The sequence below is a fragment of the Diospyros lotus genome, chromosome 1, assembly GCF_014633365.1.
Source record: "Diospyros lotus cultivar Yz01 chromosome 1, ASM1463336v1, whole genome shotgun sequence".
In the NCBI taxonomy this organism is placed as follows: Eukaryota; Viridiplantae; Streptophyta; class Magnoliopsida; order Ericales; family Ebenaceae; genus Diospyros; species Diospyros lotus.
In genome coordinates this window covers 38,062,432-38,089,686 of record NC_068338.1, presented here as the reverse complement: position 1 = coordinate 38,089,686, position 27,255 = coordinate 38,062,432, and the positions used below count along the sequence as shown (strand labels likewise).

The 27,255-nt window shown below is 37.4% G+C and overlaps 2 protein-coding genes and 1 long non-coding RNA gene across 5 annotated transcripts; 1 reads left to right on the top strand and 2 right to left on the bottom strand.

The window, feature by feature from the left end:
• Positions 1 to 515: 515 nt before the first annotated feature.
• Positions 516 to 18,932, bottom strand: LOC127809394 (nuclear cap-binding protein subunit 2). 3 transcript variants are annotated; one of them, XM_052348163.1, is made up of 8 exons: positions 18,581 to 18,926; positions 17,294 to 17,517; positions 16,040 to 16,178; positions 15,920 to 15,953; positions 12,000 to 12,110; positions 11,243 to 11,296; positions 11,027 to 11,133; positions 9,531 to 9,799 (listed from the first exon to the last, which is right to left on the bottom strand). In XM_052348163.1, the coding sequence occupies exons 1-8, from the start codon at positions 18,596 to 18,598 to the stop codon at positions 9,725 to 9,727; spliced, it is 762 nt and encodes a 253-aa protein (XP_052204123.1). In that variant the 5' UTR covers positions 18,599 to 18,926; the 3' UTR covers positions 9,531 to 9,724. The 3 variants fall into 3 exon arrangements, with proteins under 3 accessions (XP_052204127.1, XP_052204116.1, XP_052204123.1); XM_052348167.1 differs by lacking the exons at positions 9,531 to 9,799; positions 11,027 to 11,133 and adding an exon at positions 516 to 730 and having other exon boundaries at positions 17,294 to 17,485; positions 18,581 to 18,932; XM_052348156.1 differs by lacking the exons at positions 9,531 to 9,799; positions 11,027 to 11,133 and adding an exon at positions 516 to 730 and having other exon boundaries at positions 18,581 to 18,931.
• LOC127809368 (aspartyl protease family protein At5g10770-like) lies at positions 5,470 to 7,695 on the top strand. Its single transcript, XM_052348131.1, has 2 exons — positions 5,470 to 5,888; positions 6,065 to 7,695. The coding sequence occupies exons 1-2, from the start codon at positions 5,657 to 5,659 to the stop codon at positions 7,360 to 7,362; spliced, it is 1,530 nt and encodes a 509-aa protein (XP_052204091.1). The 5' UTR covers positions 5,470 to 5,656; the 3' UTR covers positions 7,363 to 7,695.
• Positions 18,933 to 20,091: 1,159 nt separating the features above from the next.
• LOC127809438 (uncharacterized) lies at positions 20,092 to 24,671 on the bottom strand. Its single transcript, XR_008025116.1, has 4 exons — positions 22,353 to 24,671; positions 21,903 to 22,248; positions 20,688 to 20,787; positions 20,092 to 20,425 (listed from the first exon to the last, which is right to left on the bottom strand). It is a non-coding gene; the product is annotated as an uncharacterized LOC127809438 (long non-coding RNA).
• Positions 24,672 to 27,255: the final 2,584 nt, after the last annotated feature.

Below are 27,255 nucleotides of genomic sequence, written 5' to 3'. Positions count from 1 at the left end.
TAAAAAGAATTTATTTTTGCTTCAGCTATTCAGCATGTAGAGAATTTTTTTTTTTTTTTTTGGCTAGATGAAAAATAATTTATTTTGCTAGATAAAAAAGAACTTATTGAATTGTTATAAGTATTCATTCTGTTTACATATTGTAACCTTTTATTCTAAATTTTAATATATTGAAGTTTGAATCGATACAATTTATGTGGCTTAAATATTAAATTTTTAGTTAATTTGGACAGGTTAGATCTTAGTTGAAAAATAAGAGTGAGTTTATCACTAAGTTTAAATATATATAGAGGGTCTAATTTTTACTTTTGTCCTCGACCTTAAAAAATTCAAGACCAGCACTGTTGCTCCATGCTCAACTCGACACCTAATCTTGATCTTGGGAAGAGAATCAACTCCACGAAACCTAGAGAATTCACCCCATTTGCGAGAAATCCAGAAAGGACGACATTCTACTTCGTGGACATCACAAAAATCACAATCAGTCACATTGCCAATCTCAGTGTCAGTGTTGAAGAGTCCAGAGGCCATTATAGGGCCCCGGCACCAGACATCACCCGCCAGCAGCCTTCACTGCCCTTTGGACAGCTTTCCGGGAACAGATGATTAGGTATCCGCTGACAAAACCCTGAACAGATGATTAGGTTTCTCCAGGGTTCATGATCTGAACTTCTCTTCGACATCTCAGGCCCATGGCGGTCATCTTCTCTTTGTCGCTTTCGATGGTAATCTATTTCCCAAAACATAAACAAAGCAATGAAATATCTATAGTCAATGCAAGCACAGAAACTAAATTACAAGACATAGTCCGGAATATAAATCTTTCTCTCAAGATTATAGTACCTCTACCATGTCGATGAGAGTCCCCATGACCACGGTCTCCACCATGTCTACCATCTGCAGAAGGTAGAGGTTAGTTGTTGCAGTAATGTAAGAGAACCCAAATAAAAAAAATAAAAAAAGTTATCAACACACGATGCCATGGCATAAATGGGAACAGAAGCAAGGGCCGCCTTGTCCATGATTTCTCATCCTGCATATGATACAGCCTTTTGGGCTTTTCATCCATTCTTTGCTGCTTGTTTGAGAATGTGGCTGTGCTCCCCCTCTCTCTGAACAAAGCTGAATGCTGATTCATGTATGGACATTTACCGCTCTATGTACGTGGTGACAAGATTAATTTATTTATTTTTAATAGGCTTCTCGCACAATGTCATTGTCAGTTGAGGATAGTTTTGAATAATTTATAACCTTAAATGGGAGAAAGAATAAATTTGTTTAAGAAGTTAAAAAAAACAAATTTAAGAACACAATTTTTTTTCTGTAGACATAATTATATTTGAAGACATGTCTATTTAATATACATGTCTTTTAGTACATCCCTCCTATAGGTTTGAAATGTTATGCCACACACCCAAAAGGGAGTGAATTAGATAATTTAAAAAATATAATAGAATTTAAAAAAAAAATTGATACAAATGAGGTTTTTAGTGAATTAAAACATAAAATATGTATAGAATGACAAATACAATACTTAAAGGATAAAAAACAAGAAAGATTAAGAACACAAATGATTTATAATAATTCGGCTTAAACTAACACTAATCCATTGCCTTAATTTCTCACTAAGCATTTTAAACCAATTCACTAAAACTCTCTACTTGATTCCAAGTAAGCCTTTAATCCAAAACTAGCAAATTACAAATCTTTTATTTATACACAAGTGGCCCTCTAACTTACAAGTTAGGAAATATAAAAAATATTCAATAAAAAATAATCTAAAAGATGAATCTCTTAATTATAAGGTCTCTCAAAATGATACAAGATTTAAAACAAATAAATACAAATGAAAATCAAAGCATTTGAGAGAAAATTATGAAAACACAAATACAATTGAGAAGTATGAAAATAATTGTAAGCTCACTTTACTTCATTCTCATCCATTTGCCTCTTCTAAATCATCCTTAATTTATATTTATAAATATCCCACAAGCTTCAAGAGAAAACTAGCCGTTGGAGATTTTCAGTAAAAAGAATCAATCAATAGAATGAATTTAAAAATTCTATTAGTCGACAAATTGAATGACTCAATTGACAGGTCCAGGGGTTAATAAATTAGTTAATAGATTAAAAGAAATATAAATTTATGCACATAAATAAACAAATGCGGTTTCAGTTAGAGTGGTTTTTTGTGTACCCTTAAGACTTAGGTATGGTGGTGACCTGGGTTCAAATCATGGGGGTAATAATGTTGGTTTTATTTTTAAACTCTTTTGAAAAATAATTTTTTGAAGTATTTTTAATCAAATAAAAATCATAATATTTCAAATACAAATTTATCACATGATGAAACTCATTTTTATTTAATAATAAATTTTTTAATTAAATAAAAACATAATTTTTTCAAATGTCATTAAGAAATTTATCACAAGATATTTTAATATTGAATTTAATTTTCATTCAACAATTTTGAACATAATATTTCAAATGTTATCAATAAATTTATAACAAAATTTTTGACATTCAATTTTATTATGAAATTAATTTTTATTTTGATACTTAATAAAATACATAGAAATAATTTAAAACATCAAGATAATAAATATTAATAAAATAATTTCATCATCAAAATCATATCAAAGACAATCATCATTAAAATAAATATAAGTTGTTGCAAATCTCTATTTATATATATAATTATAATTTTTTTTTTTTATTTTAGCAAAGTACTTGAAATTGAATTTTGTTTGAAAACCATATACTTGACTTATGACTTAAAGTGTAAAATTTATTATTATTTTTCATAATCAAAATTAATCACAATAGTAAAACATCAATCTCTCTTTGAATTTAATAATTATTTGGCATCAACTTTTTACTTTGCTTCTGTTGCTAGAACTAGAAGTCTATTAAAAAGTTAAACTGTTTAGTTGTACAACTATAAGTAGTCTTTCAAGTGAAGAACACAGTCTATATTAATTTTGGATTTTTGATAATTTTTTAAAAGAAATTTTTAACTTTTGAATAGGAAGATAATATGTTGCCCGTGTCGGGCCAATGCTGGCTACCAAGAGAAGAGAGATGTGTGTGAGCCTCGCCTCCCATGGGACCCACATCCCCTCTCTCATATTGCCCGCATTAAGCAATTATTATGTTGTCTGATACGGATAACAAAATAATTTTACTTCTAAAGAAGTTAAAAACTCATTTATATATAAGTTTACATATTTTTATACTATACACTTCAATAATTTTCATAAACTCTTTTTTTTTTTTGTTTTTCACAAACATGCATAATTGAGTTGAGGCTTTTGTCAATGTTGGGTTGGGCTTATCTTATCCTAGTTAGCCTAGTTATGCTTTCGGTCACTCTTCAAAAAGGATACAATGATTATAAAGTAAGGTTTTGTTGATTTTAATAAAAAGGTATTATCTTTAAATAAATGAACATATCTATTCGTTTATTTGTAATAGATAAATTCATGTTAATGTAACTGTATATATTCTCCCAAAAATTTATGGAGTCACAGTCACTTGAACAAAAAATCTTCAAAAACTGTTATTAACAGTAGTAGATTCCTGTGATTGTAAAAGATTTTTGATAAATTGTTAGCTATATATATATATATAGCAATTGTAATAAAGACAAATATTATTAACACCTTAAAGGCAATAATTTATGACGACAAAAATCATATTATACAAAAATTCTCAAAACATTTTCCCCCAAGAATGAATGCAATATATATATATATATATATATTCATCAGTGCTATATGGAAACTAGTGATGTTGTTTAAGTCAATTTCCAATTGCGCCAAACAGTGTAAATTAAGTAGCAAACAAGTAGTAGTGGTGGATGTTGAAAGAAGAAGCTTCTTTTGTCCTTGTCAAATTTGTTGCTACTATATAGGCCATGTCTTTTAATTAAAAGTAAATTAACCATGTCTTCTCTTCTTCTATAGAGAGAGAGCCATTCTAGCTAGGAAGTCTGTCTATATACGTACTAGAAGATGTTGAAAGATAATAATATCTTGTACAGATTAATGAATTTAGTTCACTGAGCAGTACTAGAAGATGCCACTATTCCTTTCAAATTAATTCTAGGTTTCGATGTGTGGTTTTAGTTAATTAAATGAATGTGATTCCATGTGGGCACAGCCTGCCTGCCTGCCTGCCTTCATGATTCTCTTAACTTGATTTAAATTCAAAATTATAATTAGTATATAGTACACATTTTTTTTTATTTTTTTTTTTCACAATAAAGGGGTACATATATATAGTGTTTATGTGCAACTTAATGTTACTATTCAGTCTCTTAGCCAAAAAAGAAAATTATTTTTTAATTTATTTACAATTAATGATGACATCTTCGTCTGTAACAATGATAAAGTATATATTATTAATCTTTTAAACTCAATTAATAATAACAGATAAACATACATGATCTAAATAATTAAAAGACTATGTCTAAAACATACCAAACTTAAAACGTAATTAAATTTGAACCCCATTAACACAATTATTTAGTGCTAGTCTACCACGTACTCAGTGATCTATACACTAGACGAGATAAAAATTGTGATGATGGAAGGTGAAGGGGAAGAAGGGTAGATAGCGGTAGTTTCTAGGTCAAGCAAGCAAACACCACAACATGTAAATGAAATGTAAAAGTGGAATATATTGTGAGTGGGTGGGGCGGGTGGATATATCTGTGAACTAAATAAATAAATGATTAAAAACTAAGGAAGGAAGAGAGCAGCATCTCCCAGTGGCAGACATATCATGCAACACTTGTCCAAGATGGCCAACCCCCTCGATCCCACTGGTGGGACTTGGGAGTTGGATGTACTTGTGTTCTCCATCCAGACCACCCCGCTGGGAAGCTTCTTCTCCCTTAGGGTTCCACGTACGAGTGAAGACGTACACTCAATGGTTGACTTGTTAATTAATTTGGGGATCCCACCGAGCAGCAATTTTATGACTGATTTATACCAAGTGTTGTGAAAAAGATAATTTATACTCAGTTATTAAGACTTGGGAACATTAACTGAACTGACCTCTTTTGTACGTTATGAAAAAGACTTAAAAACGTTAATGACGCAGGTGTGCATTAACAGAATCATAAACCCTAAACCCACACCCACCCGTGAATTGTTAAGTCAATAATAATGAATACGTCTTGTTTCTAAATATATGTATTTATATATTATTTATATATATATCTTAAACTACACAAGACACGTATATAACATAAATACTGCTCGCCTCATTGTACCTCACTGCGCCTCACCATCTTGAGTGAGAACATTTTAGATATTGGTACATCATTGTGTAGCCTAAAATATACACAATGATGTACCAATAGCAATTTTTTACAAATAAATAAATCTTACCTAAAAAATAATCAGTTGAGGCTTGCTTGGCCCTGCCCTGTATTATTAATATTTATTTATGTATGTATTTGCAGCATAGCGAAGACGCATGATTTGGCGTCGATGCAAGTGGCCGGAGTGAGTGCATATATACTAATTCCATCCATGGCCTTCTTCTTCTTCTTCTTCTTCTTCTATATATATATATACATAGAGAGAGCTTGATGGAGCACTACTAAAACCACATCCAAAGTGGCGGTTTTAATTTGATCTTTAATTAGATGGCCTCCGCATCTGCTGCTGCTGCAGTAGTCAGCCTTCTCTACTGGTGTGCATTTCTCCTCCTCCTCCTATTCCTCTGCTCCACCAACAATGGCAGCTACGCCTACGCATATATTAATAATAATAATAATAATAATAATGGAGGACAAGGCCGCCACGACGCCCTTCAAATTCAAACAACTTCTCTTCTTCGAGGCACTCCGTGGCATTGCTCCCCTTCCAATCCCCAAGGTCTCTCTCTCACTCTCTCTCAAGCATGCATATTATATTATGTTCTTACATTAAGAAACGTTCTTCAACTCCATTTCCGTTATCCATTATTAATTAATATTATTTATTTGGCCATCTATCTAAACCTCCATTGGCGAGACTCATATATGATGCATATATATATATATATATATCAGGTAACCAGTACTACGACGACGAAGGGGCATCGATGATGAGAGTGGTTCACCGTCATGGGCCGTGCTCCAAGCTCAGCACCACCACTCAAAACACAACCAATATTCATACTGCGCCCACTCGTCCCCCCCTCACTCGGAACATTCTCTCTCTCGACCAATCCCGCGTCGACTCAATTCAATCCATACTTCGGCCCCACTCCAACCCGAACGCCAACGACGCCGACTTACCGGCGAAGTCCGGTCTCTTAATCGGCTCCGCCAACTACATCATCACCGTCGGACTTGGTACGCCGAAACGAGACCTCTCTCTCGCGTTCGACACCGGCAGCGACCTCACCTGGACCCAATGCAAGCCTTGTATCAAAAGATGCTACACACAGAAGGAACCAATCTTCAATCCATCCCTCTCTAAATCCTACAAAAACGTCAGTTGTAGCTCGCCACGGTGCTCTCAGCTCACCTCCGCCACCGGCAACTCGCACGATTGCTCCTCCGCCACCTGCGTTTATGGGATACAGTACGGCGACCAATCCTTTTCCAGTGGATACTTTGCGGAAGAGACACTGAGACTAACTCCGACCGATGTCTTCCCCAATTTCCTCTTCGGCTGTGGGCAGGACAACGAAGGACTCTTCGAGGGGGCGGCTGGGTTGCTCGGACTCGGTCGCGATCAGCTCTCCCTCGTTTCACAAACTGCTTCCAAATATGGAAAATACTTCTCCTACTGTCTTCCCTCCATTTCGAGCTCAACCGGACACCTGACCTTGGGAAAAGGGTCAACTCCGGAAAACCTAAAATTCACCCCATTTGCGAGAAATCCGAGAGAGACGGATTCATTCTACTTCGTGGACATCACAAAAATCAGAGTCGGCGGGGTCACATTGTCAATCTCGCAAACGGTGTTCAAGCGTTCGAGGACTATTATAGACTCTGGCACCGTCATCACCCGCCTCCCCCCCGTGGCCTACACCGCCCTTCGGACAACTTTCCGGAAACAAATGAAGAAGTATCCGCTGACAGATCCCGTGTCCGTACTGGACACATGCTACGACCTAAGCAAATACAAAACAGTGTTGATACCCAAGATCAGTATCTTCTTCAGTGGAGACGTGGAGGTGCCAATCGATCTGTCAGGCATAATGTACGCGGTAGATGAGTCGCAGGCTTGCCTGGCTTTTGCCGGGAATAGCCACGCCTCTGATGTGGGTATAATGGGGAATGCCCAGCAACAGACCCTGGAAGTGGTCTATGATGTTGCAGGAGGGAAGCTAGGGTTTGCTACGGGTGGCTGCTCTTAGGTTGAGATTGCACTTGGATATGTCCGATGCATCTGGAACTGGAAGAATACAACACCGATCACTATATATATATATATATAGCTACTAGTGTTTTGTGTGTATATATATATATATATGTGTGTGTATGTGTGTATAAAGAATATCGGCCGTTTTGGAAGTTGGAACTAATGGCAAATTAAGGTCCCCTCCCCTCCCCTCCATCTCCAACGGTCGAACTGATACAACATACTAATTAGAAATGTCGTTCGTGGTGGTGCCGTCTGTGTAATAATATATAGTCAGTATGCAATGCATCGCATCCACATATTATTAATTACTTCCCATCTTATCTTATCGTATGCGTTGTTCAGATTTTTGTTCAAATTATCCATCCTGTCTGCGGTATGATTATTGAATTCCAAGGCTGTTTCTTTACTCACTCATCACTACAAGTGCGATGAATGAAATTAATAACTAACTCTCTTTTGTTTTGTAGCATATAAATATAATATATAAAATAGGAGGAGCTTCTCCGTACATAATTGCTGTTAATAGGGGAGGGGTGGGGTGGGGACGTCTCTAGGTCAAGCAGCAATTTCCTCTTTCCTCTTTGCAAGTACTACTAAGGCTTAAAGCTGAACTTGGTTACCAATTTCCTCTTTTGTCGTAATGTTATTTGTACACTAAACAACTACACTTCATTATATTCTTCATTGAGTACAAAAAAGTGTGAATAAATTCACAATGTACAATACAGTAAAACTAAAAGCTAATCCAGTAGTCACTACAGAGAACGGGCATGGGCATATATATATATATATATGTGTGTGTGTGTGTGTGTGTTGGACGTATATACTAATAATTAACATGTTGAATATTCAACTAAAACTAAGCGGAAGGAGAATATTAAATAAAAGAAAATTGAATTAATAATACTGGACTAATTAAGTTGACCAATGGAGATAGAGCTTCATGCTAGTTCCAGAATATGGCATTAATGACGAGGAGCTCGGTTTCATTCCCGCAATAAACCTAAAACCATACAAATCCGTCAAGGGACGGAGGACCTCTCTTCCATCCATCCATTCCTCACAAAACATACAAAAAACGTCACTTGTAAATCAGCCAGAGTGCTCTCAGCTCGCCTCCCCTATCTTCGCCCATTTCCTCCTCAGTTACGAGATAATACAGAGTATGGCAACCGGAACGCTGACACTAACACCCCCTTGTTGGCGGACTTGCTTGGACTAGGCCATGATCGGCTCTCTGTCGTCCCACAAACCGCTTCTATGTACGGAAAATACTTCTCCTACAGTCTTCCCTCTAACTCCAGCTCAACTGGACGCCTAACCTTGGGAAAATAATCAACTCCACGAAACCTAGAATTCACCCCATTTGCGAGAAATCCAGAATGGGCGACATTCTACTTCGTCGACATCACAAAAATCACAATCAGACAGTCACATTGCCTACTCAGTGTCAGTGTTGAAGAGTCCAGGGGCCATTATAGGGCCCCAGCACCAGACATCACCCGCCTCCCGCCAGCAGCCTACACTGCCCTTTGGACAGCTTTCCGGAAACAGAAGATTAGGTATCCGCTGACAAAACCCTGGACACATGCTATGACCTAAGCATATACACAGCAGTGTATTTACCCAAGACAAGCTGGGTTTTTCATTGGAAATGCGGAGGTTCCAATTGATCCATGGGGCATATCTGCCGCAGCTTTCCTTGGCGTTTGCTGGGAACAATAAAGCCTCTGGTGTGGGTTTTGAGTATATTCGGGAACACCCAGCAACAGAGCCTGGAAATGCTTTGACATTGCAGGAGGGAAGCTAGGGTTTGCTACGGGTGGCTGCTCTTAGGTTGAGAGGAGCTAAGAGACTATTTATTACTGTGCTTAGATTAAAAGCCCCGTAGTGCATAGCCAATGCAATGTCAGTCCATATGTAGTGTATCTTTGGAAGTTGGAACTAATGGCAAAGGTTTCATTTCCCAGAAGTATAAAGACAAATATGTTTCACCATGCTTCCATCTTGTAGTATGCGTCTTCATATTATTAGGAATTTTTTTCTTTTATTTTTTTCAAAGGTCTACCGTACACTGACGTCTGACCTCAGACATCAACCATGCACACATGCAGTTAGAATGTGATAAATGTAGCATGGTAACCCTAAAATATTCAGCAGTGAGGTCTTCAAATAGAAGAATATGATTGCTTCTAGTAGCAGATGGTAGAACTCATTGTATGCTAAATTTGATTAGGACTCCCTTGTTTGGATCACGGATGCTGAGGTGTACAACCATTTTCTTCATAAATCATAAAGCAGCAAATGAAAATCACCCAAGGCCGTCACTTAGCAAAACAAAAAACAAAAATCACCTAAGGCCGTCTCTTGCGATCATCTTCCTCATCCTCATCGGAGTCGCCACTCTCACGGAAGCGAGGATTCTTCTCCTGTTGCATCAAAGCATTTAACGGTGTCAGAGGAATATCTGGTCAATAAACCCCAGGTACTGACAGAAAAATCAAGCAAAGACGCGACCGGTTGGTGTCTATTATTCTCTCTTTTCAACACCTCGCTTAGTTTTAGGACCAACTGCTCAAGAGCTTTCAAATGCAAAAGCAAGGGTTTGGCCTCTCTAGCTATCTGGACTTGATTATACGGGTGGGGTTTGTTAGGATCGGATTGCACACAGACACGAACAAAAATCAAGAGAAAACAAGAAAGGAAATTTTAACATGGTCCAGCCTCAATAACTATGTTCACAATCTCATAACAATGAGATAATCCACCAGCTAAATGTAGTTTTGGCGAAGAACTACAAACCATCACAATCCCAACTGCTCTAGGTACTGGTCACATTGTCTAGAGACTGCATTTGTCTGCTTGTGGGCACGCCCTCTGATCACACAATCACAATAATCTGGCTACACTATCTAATCAATTATTGGTGAGGTCCACCAATAACTAAATTACAAATGCTTAATTATAGGTGGCAACTCATTGGATTAGGCCTCCAATATCTATTTATATCCCCCCTATTCACAATCAAATTAGGTTTATCTAAAAGACTCCATCTCAATCAGATTTAAACTTGAGGAGTTATTTAAAGAGTAAATTGCACTCAGACCCCTTGTGGTTTAAATCTCAATCAGATTTAACCCTGTGGTTTAATTTTGTTACTCAAACACCCCTCCTATCACAAATACTGTTACTTAAAACATAATTAAACTAAATTAGATAAATTTAACTAAAATAAAAATTCCAAAAATTAGCAAGGAATAAAATAAAAATTATAAATTAAAAAAAGAAACAGAACATCATCCAGTGGAACCCATTGCTGATGGGCCGTTGCAATGGATTCCACCCTAGGTACCAGTTGCCAGAACCCAGAAAGGAAGAGGGGGGGGCGTAGGGAGAGAGAGAGAGAGAAGAATAAGAAGAAGAAGACCGACCAGATGTTGGTTGATGGTGGCGGTTCCAATTGCCGGAACCTGTTGTGTTCCAGCAATCTGGAACCCGGAAAGGAGGGGGGAGAGGGAGGAGAAGAAGAAGAAGGAGGAGGAGAAGAACCTAATTTAATTTGGAGAAAGGAAAAAAATACAAAAAGAAAAGAACAAGGAATAGATCAGACAAAACTTAAGAAAGAAACTTATAATAATCAACTACTAAGTATTTACCGGTCTTGAGTCAGGATGAGGGTTTCTCCAGGGTTCATGATCTGAACTTCTCTTTGACATCTCAGGCCCATGGCGGTCATCTTCTCTTTGTCGCTTTCGATGGTAATCTATTTCCCAAAACATAAACAAAGCAATGAAATATCTATAGTCAATGCAAGCACAGAAACTAAATCACAAGACAGTCAGGAATATAAATCTTTCTTAAGATTATAGTACCTCTACCATGTCGATGAGAGCCCCCATGACCACGGTCTCCACCATGTCTACCATCTGCAGAAGGTAAAGTTTAGCTGTTGCAGTAATGTAAGAGAACCCAAATAATAAAAAAAAAAAATTCGTTAATTGAGACCAGACAGACAAGCTAAGCACGCATCATTGTTTATTCAAATACCAAAATAAAGATACGAGCATCATGATCCTGCATAACGGTGGCATTCTCAGTTTGGTGTCCATTTTACAAGAAAAACCCAACTCCAATAATTAGATGAAAGAGGTAATACGTTCTGGCTAACTGGTCTTGCTTAAGCAAACATGATATTAGTCATCCTGTTGTACATGGGTAAATTCTCCTTGATTATACTTGTCAAGAAGAAAAAATCCAAGAGTGTTCCACAAAGATTTACAAGCTTTATTGTACACAGTAACATTACTTTGTGACATGGCATATTCCATCACCATCAAGTGGCATATAATTTTACTTTGTGCACAGCAACATGCCAACAAGCACATACTTATTCTAATTCAAATGTGAACATTTCTAATCATTTTATACACTTGAACTTTACATTTCTAATCACTTTATACACTTTGCACTTTTTCCAAGTGTCACAGATAAATATTTCAAAAGAACTCACTGCCATATTTCCAGTAAAGACAAATAAATATTCTAACGATGATCGTTGGTAAGAGAACTTCATTCTACTAGCATACCCTCAAAGTGAAATACCTGGAAATGAAAAGCTTTTAGACTTACAGTGAGATGGCACAACAGGTGGGAAAGAGCCCAATGATCCAGCACCATAATCTACCAGCTGTCTTTGTGCTTCCAGCTCTTTCTGGACCAACTTTCCATATCCACCTCTACGTGTAACTCATTAAGGAAAATGAATGTGCAGCCTCAGGTTTCTTGCGAGCTAATAAATTTAATATCAACCCAGGCAACACAAACAGAAATATAATCCATGCAACTCTGGACATCCAAGTGTTATGAGCACCATTCCAAAACCAAGAATTGTAGTTCTAAAATTGTAAACAATGATAGAAGCATGGAAAGTGTTGGCATAAGCACTATGCCTCTATGTTATGAGCTGATGCAGCATTAACATCCAAATAAGAATTTAAGGCATGTGAAAAGAGCTGATAGCTGAAGGATGTCAACCATAAGAAACCCCACTTGCAAATTTCTTATCACTTTTAAAATCCACATAATGTCAGAATTGGATTTATAATGCCAAACCATCAGATACAAGGGTCATTATACCTCCCTTATTTTTTTTTTTCTTACCCTAGAAAGTGGACCCTATTTCTCCTTGCCACTCAATCAAGGGCCATAATGTCAATTATATCGCAAGTAATGTCGGGTTTAGTATTGACCAAAGCTACTTAACACCCATCCCCTCTAATTGTATCTATAGAGATTATTTGATGGAGAGGAAAATTTGGGCTTTGCAGCGGTCAGATGATGCTTAAGTGGGTATTTAAATGATGTGGAGAATGAGTGGATGCCATACAGTCACAGCTATAGTTGTCTTATTCCCACAATAATTGCCACAGGATGTTACTAACCATAGAATCTTCTCAGTCTATTCTCAAACCTCTTTTCTTAGTGCTTAACCAGGTACATACGGAAAGAGAAGACATAAAAGAGGAATTGCACTTTTCATGATCAGAAACATTTTACTTTAATAACATCAAGATATAAAGAAAACTTTTGTGAAGCTTAGGAAATAAACCTAGCTTTTAATATGTATAAAACCACTTAATAAAATCCATAGACTATACACCTATATATATATATATATACACAAATATAATGGGCCATGGGCTCTATCATAGGATTAACCCTAGACTATAACCATATAACTCAACACTCCCCCTCAAACTAGAGCATATATATCATATGCGCCAAACTTGCTACAAATATACTCAATTCGAGGACCCCTGAGAGACTTAGTGAAGACATCTGCTAACTAGTCATTGGAATTAACAAAATCTGTGGTAATACAGCCAGATAAAATCTTCTCTCGAATGAAGTGACAATCTATCTCGATATGTTTGGTCCTCTCATGAAAGATTGGATTGGAAGCAATATGTAATGCAGCTTGATTGTCGCAAATTAATCTCATCTGTGATATCTCCCCAAACTTGAGCTCCTAAAGCAATTGTTTTAACCAGATAAATTCACACGTTGCCAAGGCCATAGCACGATATTCTGCTTCAGCACTCGACCTAACAACAACCTCCTGCTTCTTACTTTTCCAAGATACTAGATTTCCTCCAACCAGAACACAATATCCTGAAGTAGACTGTCTGTCAGAAGGAGAACCTGCCCAATCAGCATCAAAATATCCGACTACTCAAGTATGACCTCTGTCCTTATACAATAGTCCTCTACCTGGAGCTCCCTTAATGTACCTGAGAATCCGGACTACCGCATCCCAGTGGCTATCACAAGGAGATTGTAAAAATTGACTAACAACACTAACTAAGAAAGAAATATCTGGGCGAGTGATAGTGAGATAATTAAGTTTTCCGACTAGCCTGCGGTATCTTCCAAGATCAGCAAGAGGCTCCCTCTGTCCTGGTAAGAGCTTTACATTAGGGTCCATAGGAGAATCTATAGGTTTACAATCAAGCATCCCAGTTTCTTCTAGAATATCTAACACATACTTCCGTTGAGAGATAACAATACCAGAACTGGACTGAGCAACTTCTATGCCAATAAAGTATTTAAGTAACCTCAAGTCCTTAGTCTGAAAATGATAGAAAAGATGTTTCTTCAACTGAATAATACCATTTTGATCATTACCGGTAATAACAATATCATCCACATAGACAACCAAATATATACACCTCCCCTGTGATGTGTGTTTATAAAAAATCGAATGATCAGACTCACTACGAGTCATACCAAAGTCTTGAATGACAGTACTGAAACGACCAAACCAGGCTCGAGGAGACTGCTTCAACCCATATAGTGAGGAGCCAAATTTAATAGTACCAGCCATGTTGGATAAAAGGGAGCCCTACAATATCAACAGATCTGAAACCAAAGGGTCAAATAAACCAAAAAATAAAGGCTGGATGATCCAGCACAGAGAACAGGTACGCTGGAGCGACGGCAGATGGCGGATGCCGGTGATCGGCGGCCGCGGATGGCAGCGGATGGCGACGAAACCACCTGGGCTTGGATGGACTGAAGAAGGCGAGTCCAATGGTGAAGACGGCATTGCGATCGGAGCACTGGTGTGAGAGATCGGAGCAAAAACGTCTCCGTGAACAGTGCGAGAAAGGCGGCACGTGGCGGCGGCAACGACGACGATCCTCCGAGGGTCAACAGATCGGAGGCCAGCGAACTCAACGGCGATGGTGGTGTGCGTGATCGGTGGCCGGACGGTGAAGACCCGCAGCTAACCAGTAGCGCGCACAGTAGAAACACAGAGGGCGACGACAGCGGTGGCACGACAGGCTGCGGCGGTCGGCGGCAACGCAACCGACGGTGTTCGTCGGTGATGTGGGCGGCGACTAGGGTTTGTATGGTGGCTGCTAGGGTTTGTATTAAAAGCTAGCTCTGATACCATGTGAAGCTTAGGAAATAAACCTAGCTTTTAATATGTATAAACCACTTAATAAAATCCATAGACTATACACCTATATATATATACAAATACAATGGGCCATGGGCTCTATCATAGGATTAACCCTAGACTATAACCATATAACTCAACAACTTTCATATTCTATATATTGGAAAGACGTGTGAAAAAAAAAAAATATATATATATATATATATACTGCAAAACGCATGCGAGAAAAGTATAAGGTTTAGAATTCCTACATTAAAAAGAAAAAAAAATAGTGAGAAGAGATTAACATATACAAACCAGAATTATTTTGATTTTAGTCATTGATGATGAGCTTACAGGTCATTTAGTTCAACTAATGATAAAGTTTTAAGCTAAGAATAACAGTAAGAAGAGACAGATATTACACAATATAGAATGTTCAAGGTGTAAAAAGGCAAGGACATGGCAAAAAATAGTTATATATTTTTTGTATTAACAATTTAACATATAACAGTTTGTTCCCCTTTTTTTTTCATTACAAACACAAGCATACTTATTTTTATACCAAACTAGTAAAAAGTTGTTTATTGCAATTCTCACATTAGAAAAGAAGCTTGAACAAGGCGGCATAATATCTATTTTTGAAAAGGCTCTATCCATAAACAGATAAAAGTCTGAAATTTTGGAATTTCTAAAATTTAAGAGCATAATGCAGGAGTATATTCTTGACTGGTCAGCTAGAATTCACATGGCTGACCCTATAGTGGGATAAAGGCTTGAAATGTTGCTGTTTAATGTTTATGTAGGAGTATATCCCACTCTGTAACTTAGTTTCTTCAAACTAGAAAGGCATTTCCAAGACATGGAGATGGGCATCCACCAAATGTCTAAGGGCATCTTTTTCTAAGATTTGAAACAAGAAATAGAAGGATGCATTCTTAGTGATAATCAAGAACAATTATAATAACAAGAAAAACACCCTTCAAGTGCAACACTACCTAGCCCTTAGCATCCCACAAATTTCAGGGAAAATAAGTTTTCGCATGCACAAAAATCAGCATGGAAAAGGAAGCTAAGAATAAGTTAATATCAAAGTTTGGAAGGATATCAGGATCATAATCTGTGCGATATTCGTCCCGCACCTAAACAGCAAGGAAACTCATGAATCAGATAAATGTCATGAATTAGAGCTAATACATAACAAATCATGAGTTACCAGCTAGACCACCTGTCCACCACTTCGACCACGACCCCACTGCCTTCCCTCTTGGAATCCCCAATCAAAATCCACACGAATGGGACGATCATCGAGAATTGTCCCGCTTATATATTTCACAGTGTCTTCAGCATCATCTCTTGAGTAGTACCTGATAAGTTGAAGTTTGACAATAATTAAATGACAAGAATGAATAAGTTGCTCAAAATAACAGTACAGCAATAAGGAAAAGGAGGCAATTGTTGACTCATTAGGTTTGCCAAGAACAGACAGCATCAGACGAAAATGGTACTCAACAGTAGAGTGCATCATAAAATTATGGCGTGTGTGCTTGCCCTAGAGTGAAGATATGTTATTGGAATTCAAATTTTATGTATCTCTCTAGTAAGGTATAGCCCAAATACAGGTATCAGGGTCAACTAAATCCATAACTGAGGCAGGTAAAGGAAAAAAGTTGCCATGTTAACATCCATTGCATAATCATTTGAACATTCATAGGGAAGCTTTCAAGAATTAAAAAACAAAGAAAGAATCACAACAGGAAAGTAAAAAAGGAACAGAGTGTTCTTTCAGCTTGGAAAGTCTCCACTCTACCTGATTCAAGCTTGAAACTCAACATCTTCAAAATAAATCTTGAGACAATGGAACTATCAAATTAGAATGTTACCTTATTGCAAAAATGGTTTTTGGAAGTATGCAATACATTGGAAAAAAAATATTATAATGCATCAATTTTTGGAGAGAATTTATTGGTTTGATCCTAGAAAGTGTGGATAGCAGTAATCCATCTCCTTTTTCCTTTTTGGAGAGTTCTACTCAATCATAGCCTAACACACAAGGGTTGGGGGCATAGTTACCAAAGGCATGAGGTGCAGCTCTGTATGACTCATCACCTGTCATGACCCTAGGGGTACACTTGTAATTAAACTGCTATTGAATAAGCTGTTGTACTAAGCAGTTAAGGCTTTAGCTACTTGTACCTTTTCAGTTAAGACCTTACAACCGAAAGGAGGAGCCTATAAAAAGGCTATGTATAACAGGATGGGAATTATGTGACCAAAGCAAATATACAAATTCTTTCCTTCTAAAATCTCTTTCCCTCTCTTTTCTCCCTCTGAATTCTCCCTAGTATCATTTATATTCTCCTATCCTTCATAAGAATTACAAATTCCATTTCTTCCCATGGTTTATGTCAGATATCACATTAATATTACTGCCATCAACAACATAATGAATCCAACATTATAAGTAAGAGTTATTCCTTACAGGACAAAACAGAAGCCACAAGGAGTTTTTGTGTTCTTGTCTAAACCCATGATTATCTTTTTAATTTCTCCAGCTCGAGAGAACAGCTCATAGACTTGTTCTTCTGTAGTATAAAAGGACATGTTGCCAACATAAACAGTAGTCGAGATCTGGAGTGCATGCTCAAAATCTTCCTGTGTTCCTGGAAACCTTCTGTCTCGATAGGCTGAAAGCTTGTTAGGATCCTAACAACACAAAATGCAGATATAAAATATAGTAAGAGAATCCAAAGATGCGTATCATGTGGAACAAATGATGCCAGCAGCAATACCATCTTTGCTATTCTAGTAAAATTCTGAACATGCCGCATTTTCATAAGCATGAGTCAGAATACTTAAAATAAGACAAATACTATTGCATAGAAATTACAAATTTTTCATCTTCCAAATGAAAAGAAAATGTGTGGCAAGCAAAAGAAAAAGAAAAAGAAGAAAGAAAATGTGCCCATCTGGAATTGTCTATTAGGTGTGAGAGTTAGCAATGTGGAAGCCAAGAAAAAAGTAGTAATCTTGGTTTTCTTCCATGTACATGTAACATTAAATATAAATAACCGGATGAGAATATATCCAAATACATGCAAATATAACAACTTAAAGGAATATAACCTGAACCAAACATATAAAACAATATCTAGTTACCTAATCTATATAAAGATAAAAAGAACCTAAAAAGGATACAAAAATGTCAAAAAAACACTCAGAAGGACAATATAGCAGATTCAATAACCAAATATGACAAGATGTTCTTAACGCTTATAAATGTGGCGTTCAGGCTACTAACAGGAGCTAAATATCAATAAAACAAAACTAAGAAAGTTTATAAATGAAGAATGGAAAAAAGATAGTGGACAAAAAGAAAATGGAAAAGAAATATTTTAGGGCTTACATAACTAATCAAGGTTTGGCATCCAAAAAAAAGTTCAGCTTCAGACCAACACGCTGTTCAAATATAACTTCATTTCCTACTTTTCTTTTCCCCTACTTCCCTTTACCCAATTGTTTGGTTTTTGAAAATAATTCGTTTTATGAGAATTATACTCCACTATGAAAATCCGTTAGTCCCTAGTGAAGCAAATTATGGTGTAATCAGTAAGTGCACTAACTGTGAAAGAAATGTTAAATTCAAATACAGAAATGCCTTTCGCAAACAATCGCGGATGCATTTGACGGAAACAATATAATCAAATACATTTTAAAAAAAAGCTCTAAAGCGGTTGTATAAGAGAGCGGGGAAGGGAACCACCGTTACCTTGAACAACGAAGCCATGTTTGGTCACTGATTACCTCAATTATTCTACTTCTTCGTCAAAGCCCTTTCAGCAGAACCAGAAAGTGGACATTAAAAATCTCTCTGAGGTGTGATTTACGAGACAATATCTCCACGGCGGCAACGAGCACCGAAACGTCGATTCGTGTTTGTGAATCGACGGCGACCCAGCCTACTTTGTGTTCGTGAATCGACGGCGGCACCGAGCACCAAGGAACCAGGCGGCAAGGGGAAACGATGATAAGGGGACGGTCAGAGAGATAGAGAGTAGCTGAAGGCTGTGACGAAGGTAAACCAGAGAGAGAAGGGTTCGCAGAGGGCTACCCTCGAATGAGAATTAATATTATGCTGGCTAGAGACCGAGTTTCCCACGTTTTACTGTTATTACGGAACGGCCCAAAATATTTTTAAAATTATAAAAAGGATCCAAAAGTTTTTTTTTTTAATATTTCTTGATATTTCAATTTCAGTAGAGAAAACGTTTCAAAAATGAAAAAACAACACTCCTGAGTTGTTTTCAGTAGTTTTTGCTTACTCTTAATTTTTCACTTCAAAGTTTGTAATATTACATTATATAACCTCCAAACTTGGTTCTCAAAATTTAAATTTAAAGAAATATATTTTATTTTCACATAAATAAAAAAGTATACGCGAATTATTATAAGATTAAAAAGATGATGGTCTCATTTAATAAGTTTAACCTTCTTTAGGATGAATATCTGATAATATCTTATATTCATAACTTATAAATTATTGACTGTGATTAAAGAAAAGTACAAATTACAGGTTACTTTATTTTTTAAAAATAAGTATATGTAAGCAAATTATCTAATGTGCAACTAATGATGTTATTTCTACATATTTATTTAAACATTCAAGAAATTAATAATATGTTTACATACAATTAGTGACATTTTTTAAATTTTTTAGAAAGTTAATTAATAATTTTGTGAAAAAGTTGCTTATAAAATAAATTTTATAATATAAAAAAAGGATAGTACAAACTCAACTGCTGTTTCAACAAAATATATATATATATATATAAACACCTGTCCCGCATTAATAATTTACTGACATTTTTATATGCAATTGTTATTAGGAGATTTGTGAAGATCACTTTAATAAAAAGTACAACCCCTCTATAAGAATATTTTTAATTAATCTAAAAATAATTTTATATTTTACTTCACAATAAAATGAAATAAAGAAGGGAGAAAAGTAGTAGTTTTCGCCGTTAAAGAAAACAAAACATTTTAATTTTGTATGCTATTAAAGTTTTCCTATGGGTGGCTTTATATAGCTCAGCAGTTAGCACAGCAAAATAATTAATTAGGATGTCGGAGCAGATATTTTTAATGTACTGCAATCAACTGCAAAATACAGTGTGAAAAACACAGATAGATAGATGGATAGATACCCATCGTCAGGATTGATTCATGAGGTTTGGCCTTGAAGCTGGGGGGATGTTTCTTCATGAAATCCAGACAACAAATTACAAGGAAAGCACAAACAAACTATTATTATTACTATTATATTATAGAATAGTGGTAGATCCTCCCAAATTAGGTTAAAAATTGGTTATGGGGCTCAAAGCAACATAATATACAACATACGGCATAAATCTATATGATGAATTCCCCCCTTAGCATTCGTTAAATTCCCCGTCTAGATCACCATGGCAACAAGTGCTCCTGGGCCTAGAATAACCAGCGAGCTGCAGAGTTCATGGGTCTCTTCTCACCATTTGGCAATCCAGTCAGACTATCTTTACCTAAAGCTTGAACCACCTTGCGAAGAAGACACGTCAGCTTCAACCTCATCAAGTGTCTATAACAAGAGAAACAAGTATTTCAGGACATATGAAAAGGAGATGTTCATTGGGTGGAAAAGTGGAAAACATTAAGCAAAGGCAGATGGCAGGCCACCAACAAAATCATTCGTCATGCCTCACAGACCATAAAAATGGTGAAGAGTTGCATATTTCTCTATAGGTTAGCGATGCTAGTCACCTTTTCTATTCTATTTTTGTTCCTTTCTTTCCTTTCCTTTCCTTTTTTCTTTTATGTTCTCTCTTTTTCTTTAAACTAACCTGAACAGCTTCTTGCAGAACATGAAACAGTTCTCTTCTCCGTTTTCTTTTAATGGCAACCTCATCTTGCTCCTGCAACAGCTCTTCAAAAAGACTCTCTCTGCTTGGACATCAAAGGAAAAACAAAAAAAACACGTAATCACAAAAAAGTGAATTCACGTAGCAAGGAGAGACCAGCAGGGATCATAAGTTGTGGAACATGTTACAGTCTGCCATACATAAAATTACTGTGCGCCAAAAAATACAACCAAAATAAACTTGGCATTTTTAACATCCAGTTCCAGAATTATTGCATAGGTTGATTACTCTAGACAATAGGCTAAGCACTATTACGAGTGCAAATTTTACTTTTAAAAGTGACATGTAGGTTCAATTCTCTACAAGCACTCGTAATGGGTAGAGGACCTTGAATGTCACATCATGCAAACTACAAAATCTAATTAGTAATTCCACTACAAGAAGACATTCCACTATTTTTTATAGGATTCATGATAAAAGGTTTATTATTCTAAGGTCATCCTAATACCAAACAAGTAGACATTCCAAGCATATTTATTTTTCTAGCTTAACCTCAAACTAGTCAAGCGGCCAGAATAAAGAGACATCAGCACAGCAAGTCATTCAGGAAAAACTAGTAGATCATAGAAGTTTCATTCCCTTTACTTAATCATGATGCTCACTACAAAGATACTAGAACATCAACCACACTGAACACTGGGAGAGGGTCATTTTAATCCGCAAATCTTTTGCAGCCTTGTAAAGCCACTAAATGCAGCATTTATACGTTGATTTGGAATTTAGTTAATCCTACCAATATCAAACCTAACATGAGTTGGGGTTTGTTAGATTTTTTCTGTACGATATAGAATAAGAAAAGGCATTAGGAAAACAGGTTTACTTGTTCAAAAGCAGTAATTCGATTATTTTTCCATAGATTACATATGTACCCATTATGGATCCAACTGAGTCTGATCTATTTGCAGCCTCTGAAGTCCTTAACGATTATTTTGAGCAGTAAAAGGTGAAAAGAAAGAATTAGCAAAAGTAACTCAAAAGAGTAGTAATTAATGTTCACAACATATATTTAGGTTCTTAAAATAACTCATCCAGCAAATTAAACATCCAAAATGGAAATTTGGAAAGTTTCTGGAAATATTAATTTATCAGAAAGAACCATACAGAAGAATTACTAGGGAAGTTGTCCCACACACATACCCGTATAATTTTTTTATAAAGTTCCCAAGGAGATCCCTTTTCGTATAGTTGACCTGCAGCACATGCAACGCAACAGATCATGAGATAACCAGATCCAGAGGAAAGAAAAATCCAATCAACTTCAAGTCTGATTGGAATATTGCATACCCCAAAATATAGATTTCCACAAGAATGAGGACAAAGCAAAATTCAAAGCATACCAGGAATGCATTATAACTTTTGGAACAAAATCTTCAATGTTCTTTCTGACAATGTCAAAGTAAGAACATAAAAGTAATTTGGTTACAATTACTTCCACTGCTTCATTATCTGTCTGTGATTCTGGTGGCCTTAAGACAGAAGGCGGCTGAAATTATCCGCAATGGAGTCATGAATAGAAGGAACAAAAACTACAATCACTACCTAAAAATAAAGAAGCAATTTGTTACTCCATGTAAAGCACATTATTACCTCTCTAAGTTGGATCACAGAAGCCATACATTCAGTATCTTTACCAGAAGGCGCACATTCAGTATCTTTAACAGTTTCATTGAGAGATTTATCAACTGAAGCCGCTTCAGACGCTCGGCTCCCAAATATAGATGTAATCTTCCAAGTCCTTGTGGGTGAATTAGCTGTAAAATAGCATGTAAAAGCACTGAATTTATAGTACCTCTTTTTCTTTTTCTCAGATAAGAAATATATTCATAACAACCAATCACACGTAATTTGGTCACTATAGCCCTAGTCATCCAGGTTACACAAAAATACAAACACTGGCAGCATGTCCCTAAAATTACCACAACTTCTTTCCGTCCCTATGTATGCTGGACAGGTGTCAATTACTATTAATTCATCCTCAGAATGAAGACTTCTACTTTACCCTTCAGAGAATCAAAGATAACTGGTAAAATATTTTTACATTAGGAGATGAATTGTATAGATATATATATATATATGAATGCAGTCTACGACACTATTATAACACTTAATTTACTTCTAAAATACAAGCAGCACGAAAATGAGATTATCTGATGACATGCACTTGCTGCTGCAATTTAAATTTAATATGAATAATGATAAATCATTTTGCACTTTTTGAAAGCACAAGGATTAAGCCTAATTAGTTCTTTCTTTATTTTGAGACATATGACTCAATACTAGAAAACAACGCCAAAATTGGGTCTTACCCATTTCCACAGGAAAAAAAAAAAAATTACTTTTCCTCCTGTTTTCTACACTGCAGTTTAATACCACTTGGTTTTGCTTTTTATTTCATTTTTAACCCTTAAATATCTATTCCAATGTTGAGTGTAACACACTAACACTTGCATAAACATTTTTGTTCAACCTAAACACAACTTTCATCCATTTGCTTCATTTAAACATTATTTTTACAGACTACCAAATTGCCAGAAGAAAACAAATTAACCATCAATCCCTAGTCTTCCAAATTCCAACCTTCCCTTTCCCTCGAAAGTCATGTTATCTGGCATCTCGAAGATGTGCTCAGTATTGCTACTTAATAAGGGTTAGAAAAGCTTTTACATTCATGAATGGCATGTATAACATGCATGAACACTATCCTCTATATATCTGGTGTTAACTTCTATCACGGTCGTAGGTGACAATAGGAGAACGCGAGTGATAATGAGGAGATGTTACCGAAGAGAACGAGAAGAGAGAGAGATAGAGAATAGAAAGAAAGAGTCTGAGAGAGGGATAAGAGCTAAAAGATAGATGGGATTCAGAATGGAATTTTCATAATCGATGCCTTCTCATGGCAGCCTCAATGTTGATATAGCGGGAAAGCCGCATCCGCTGGGGATCCTCTCCCCCCAACAGCTGTAACCATAAGTTTTGTCCTATTCCAGCCTCACCCACATGGAGAATCTTTAGCTAACAAACTTGGTACTAGAAATTACAATAAAACCCCAAAAGTAGAAAGTAAAACAGAGGAATTACGCTGCAAGGAAAAATAAAAAATGCTGCTGTTAAGGCACGGTCGTGACAACTTCCCTCCCCTTCAACCGATTTCTTGTCCTCAAGAAATGCTAAGGAGATTGGCCGTTCGGGGAAATTGCCTTAGGAGATCGGGTAAATATTCTCAGGTGCTGCAATCTGAGGTGCTGCCTCGCCACTTAACCAGCACCTGAATGAGCAGAGCCCCTTGTTTGTACACCACCCTCCTCTCGATTATAGCCTCTGGTTCCACCACCCCGGTAGCTTCTTTAGGGAATGTAGGGAGGGCCCTGCTCACTAGTTAGCTCCCCACGGATTTCTTGAGGAGAGAGACAAAAAGACTGATGGGTTTGGGTCCCTTACAGTAATTTCAAGCGGTATGCCACTTGTCCTACCTTGGCTTCTATGGCAAAAGGACCGAAAATTTGGGGCTAAGCTTAGTCACCTTCCCCTTAGTGATGGACTTGAGATGGGGTACCGCAACCTCAAATACACATTATCTCCCACCGCAAACTCCCTTACACTTCTCTTGCGATCAGCTACTTGCTTCATCCTGTTCCTAGTTGAGGCCAACTCCTGCTTAAGTTGTTGGGTGATCTACCTTCGTTGCTGCTAAAGGTATTCTTCTACCGTAGCTACATTGGATCCCCCCTCTACAGCAGGTAAAGTTGGTGGTTGGTACCCGAATAGAGCTTCAAACGGCGACATTTTGATTGAAAAATGATAGTTGGTGTTATACCACCATTGGGCTAGGAACAACCACCGATGCCACTCCTTGGGTTGTAAGAGGCAAACACACCTCAAGTAGGTTTCTAAACTTTGATTTACCCTCTCCTTTCCCGTTTGCCCTCTGATGGTGGTAGGATGTGGACATGCTCGACTTAGTTCCCAATGCCTTCTTGAGTTCCTGCCACATTAGACTGGTGAAGATCCGATCCCGATCTGAGACAATGTATTTAGGAGTCCCATGCAGCTTTACCACTCGGTCAAGGAAGGCCCTAGCTACATTTTGAGCGATATGCGGATGAGTTAGCCCTATGAAGTGAGCAAACTTAGTCAACCGATCTACCACTACCAGTATGTTGTCTCTCTCCTCCGATCTTGGTAGGCCTTGTCAGGGCCCGCTCCCGAATCACCTGCTAGCATAGGAAATCCGTGAGAAGGTCCATTCAAGATGGATACAGATACAAGCATCATTTAACATTTTGTAAGAAAAATGTTCTTCATTTCCATAATTGCTCACTATCAATAAGAGCCAAAAACTTTATACAACATTTCTTACATCATAAACTTGGGTTTACACCCCATACATTTAATTTAATAGAGAAAATCTCCAAATTTTCATAATTAAAATATTAATAAACTTCTAGACTCACTAACGGATCGTTACAGGCCTTCCACGAAATCCATTAACACGTTAGTCCAGGCTTGGTCAGGGACGGGTAACGGCTGCAGTAACCCCGGTAGGCTATGTTCTCGGTCTTACACCTCTTGCAAGTGTCACAAGACAGCACATATCTTCGAATTTCAGCTTTCATCCCTGGCCAATGGAATACCCTCTTAACCCGTACATAAGTGTTTTGCATGCCGGAATGCCCTCCTAGTGGCGACTCATGCAAGGATTGCATGATCTTGTTCTTGAGCCCGATATTATTTCCAATCACCAACCTTCCATGACGCCTCAACACTCCTCCACTTAACGTATATTCCTCCTCCTCCTGTGTTCCCACTGTCAGTTTTTCTATTATCCACTTTAATTTTCATCCCCCCTTCATAGCTATCAATCACCTCATTGTACCACTACGACACCACCTGAGATATGGCCGCAACACTTCCCTCTTCATAGCACCTTGACAGTGCGTCCACCGCGATATTTTCTTTCCCTTTCCGATACTGTATGGTGTAGTCCAGCCCCATTAGTTTAGACATTCCCTTCTTTTGCAGCTGGGTGTGAAGTTTTTATTGTAACAAGAACTTGAGGCTTTCATGGTCGGTTTTAATGATGAATTTGCTCGCTTCTAGTAATGCCTCCATTTGTCAACCGCCATCAGAACAGCTATACACTCTTTTTCGTATATGCTGAGCCCCAAATGCTTGGGCTTAAGGCCTAACTCAAGAAAGCCAGCGGTCTCCCTTCTTGAGCTAACACTGCTCCAACACCTGTACCACTTGCATCTGTTTCTAAGATGAATGATTTGCTAAAGTCTGGTAGCCCTAAGGCCGGCACCTTACTCATGGCTCCTTTCAGTTTAACGAACGCTTCTTCTGCCAATGGCCCCCATTCAAATCCTCCCTTCTTTAGTAATTGCGTCAATGGCTTGCTAATGGCCCCGTATCCCTTCACAAATCGCCGGTAGTACCCCATCAGGCCCAGAAATCCCCTTAGAGCCTTTACTGAATTGGGTCTTGGCCAAGATTCCATCGCCTCTAGTTTCCTCGGGTCTGTGCTAACCTCCCCTTTGGATATGATGTGGCAAAAATATTCCACTTGCTTTTGACCAAAAGCACATTTAGACTTCTTAAAAAAAGCTTATTAGATCTGAGGATATCAAAAGTGGTCTTTAGGTGAGATAGGTGTTTGATCAAAGGTAGGACTATAGATGAGGATATCGTCAAAGAATACAAGTATGAACTTGCGTAGGTGAGGCTCGAATATACAGTTCATGAGTGATTAAAAGGTGGCAGGGGCGTTAGTGAGCCCAAAAGGCATCACTAAAATTCAAAATGTCCATGGTGGGTTCTAAAGGCTGTTTTAGGGACGTCTTCCGATTTCATTCGAATTTGGTGATAGCCTGAACGAAGATCCAGCTTAGAAAAGAATTGGGCATTATGTAATTCGTCTAAAAGATCCTCAACAAGTGGAATGGGAAACTTATCTTTGACCATTAAGGCGTTTAGTTGGTGGTAATCCACACAAAACCGCCATGTTCCATCTTTTTTTTTCACTAATAAAACCGAAGAAGCAAAAGGGCTTTGGCTGGGACGGATTATGGCTTGTTGAAGCATTACCTTGACCATTCTTTCGATTTCATTCTTTTGGGCAGGAGGTAACGGTAAGACCGGAAATTAACGAGTTCGATGTTAGGTTTTTAGGTTGATGGTGTGGTCTTGAGCTCGGGCAGGGGAAGAGCGAAAGGTTCTAAGAATAATCCTCATATTCTAACAGCAATGTATTAAGAAGGTCTGAGTATGATACCTAGTCAGTTTGATGGCGAGGGACTAACTGTCAGTAACCACCTCCCCTGCACCTCCTGTCCTCCTCTGCTTCTTCGATGGCCACTATAGAGAATAGGTTCCAGGTGGTTCCATCTCGCATGAACAATTTCCAACAGCCTCCCTCACTGATCATTTTAACAGCTACCCTTTTCCTTATTCCTGTCAGCATCATCCTCCTCCCTTCTTTCTCAAAAGA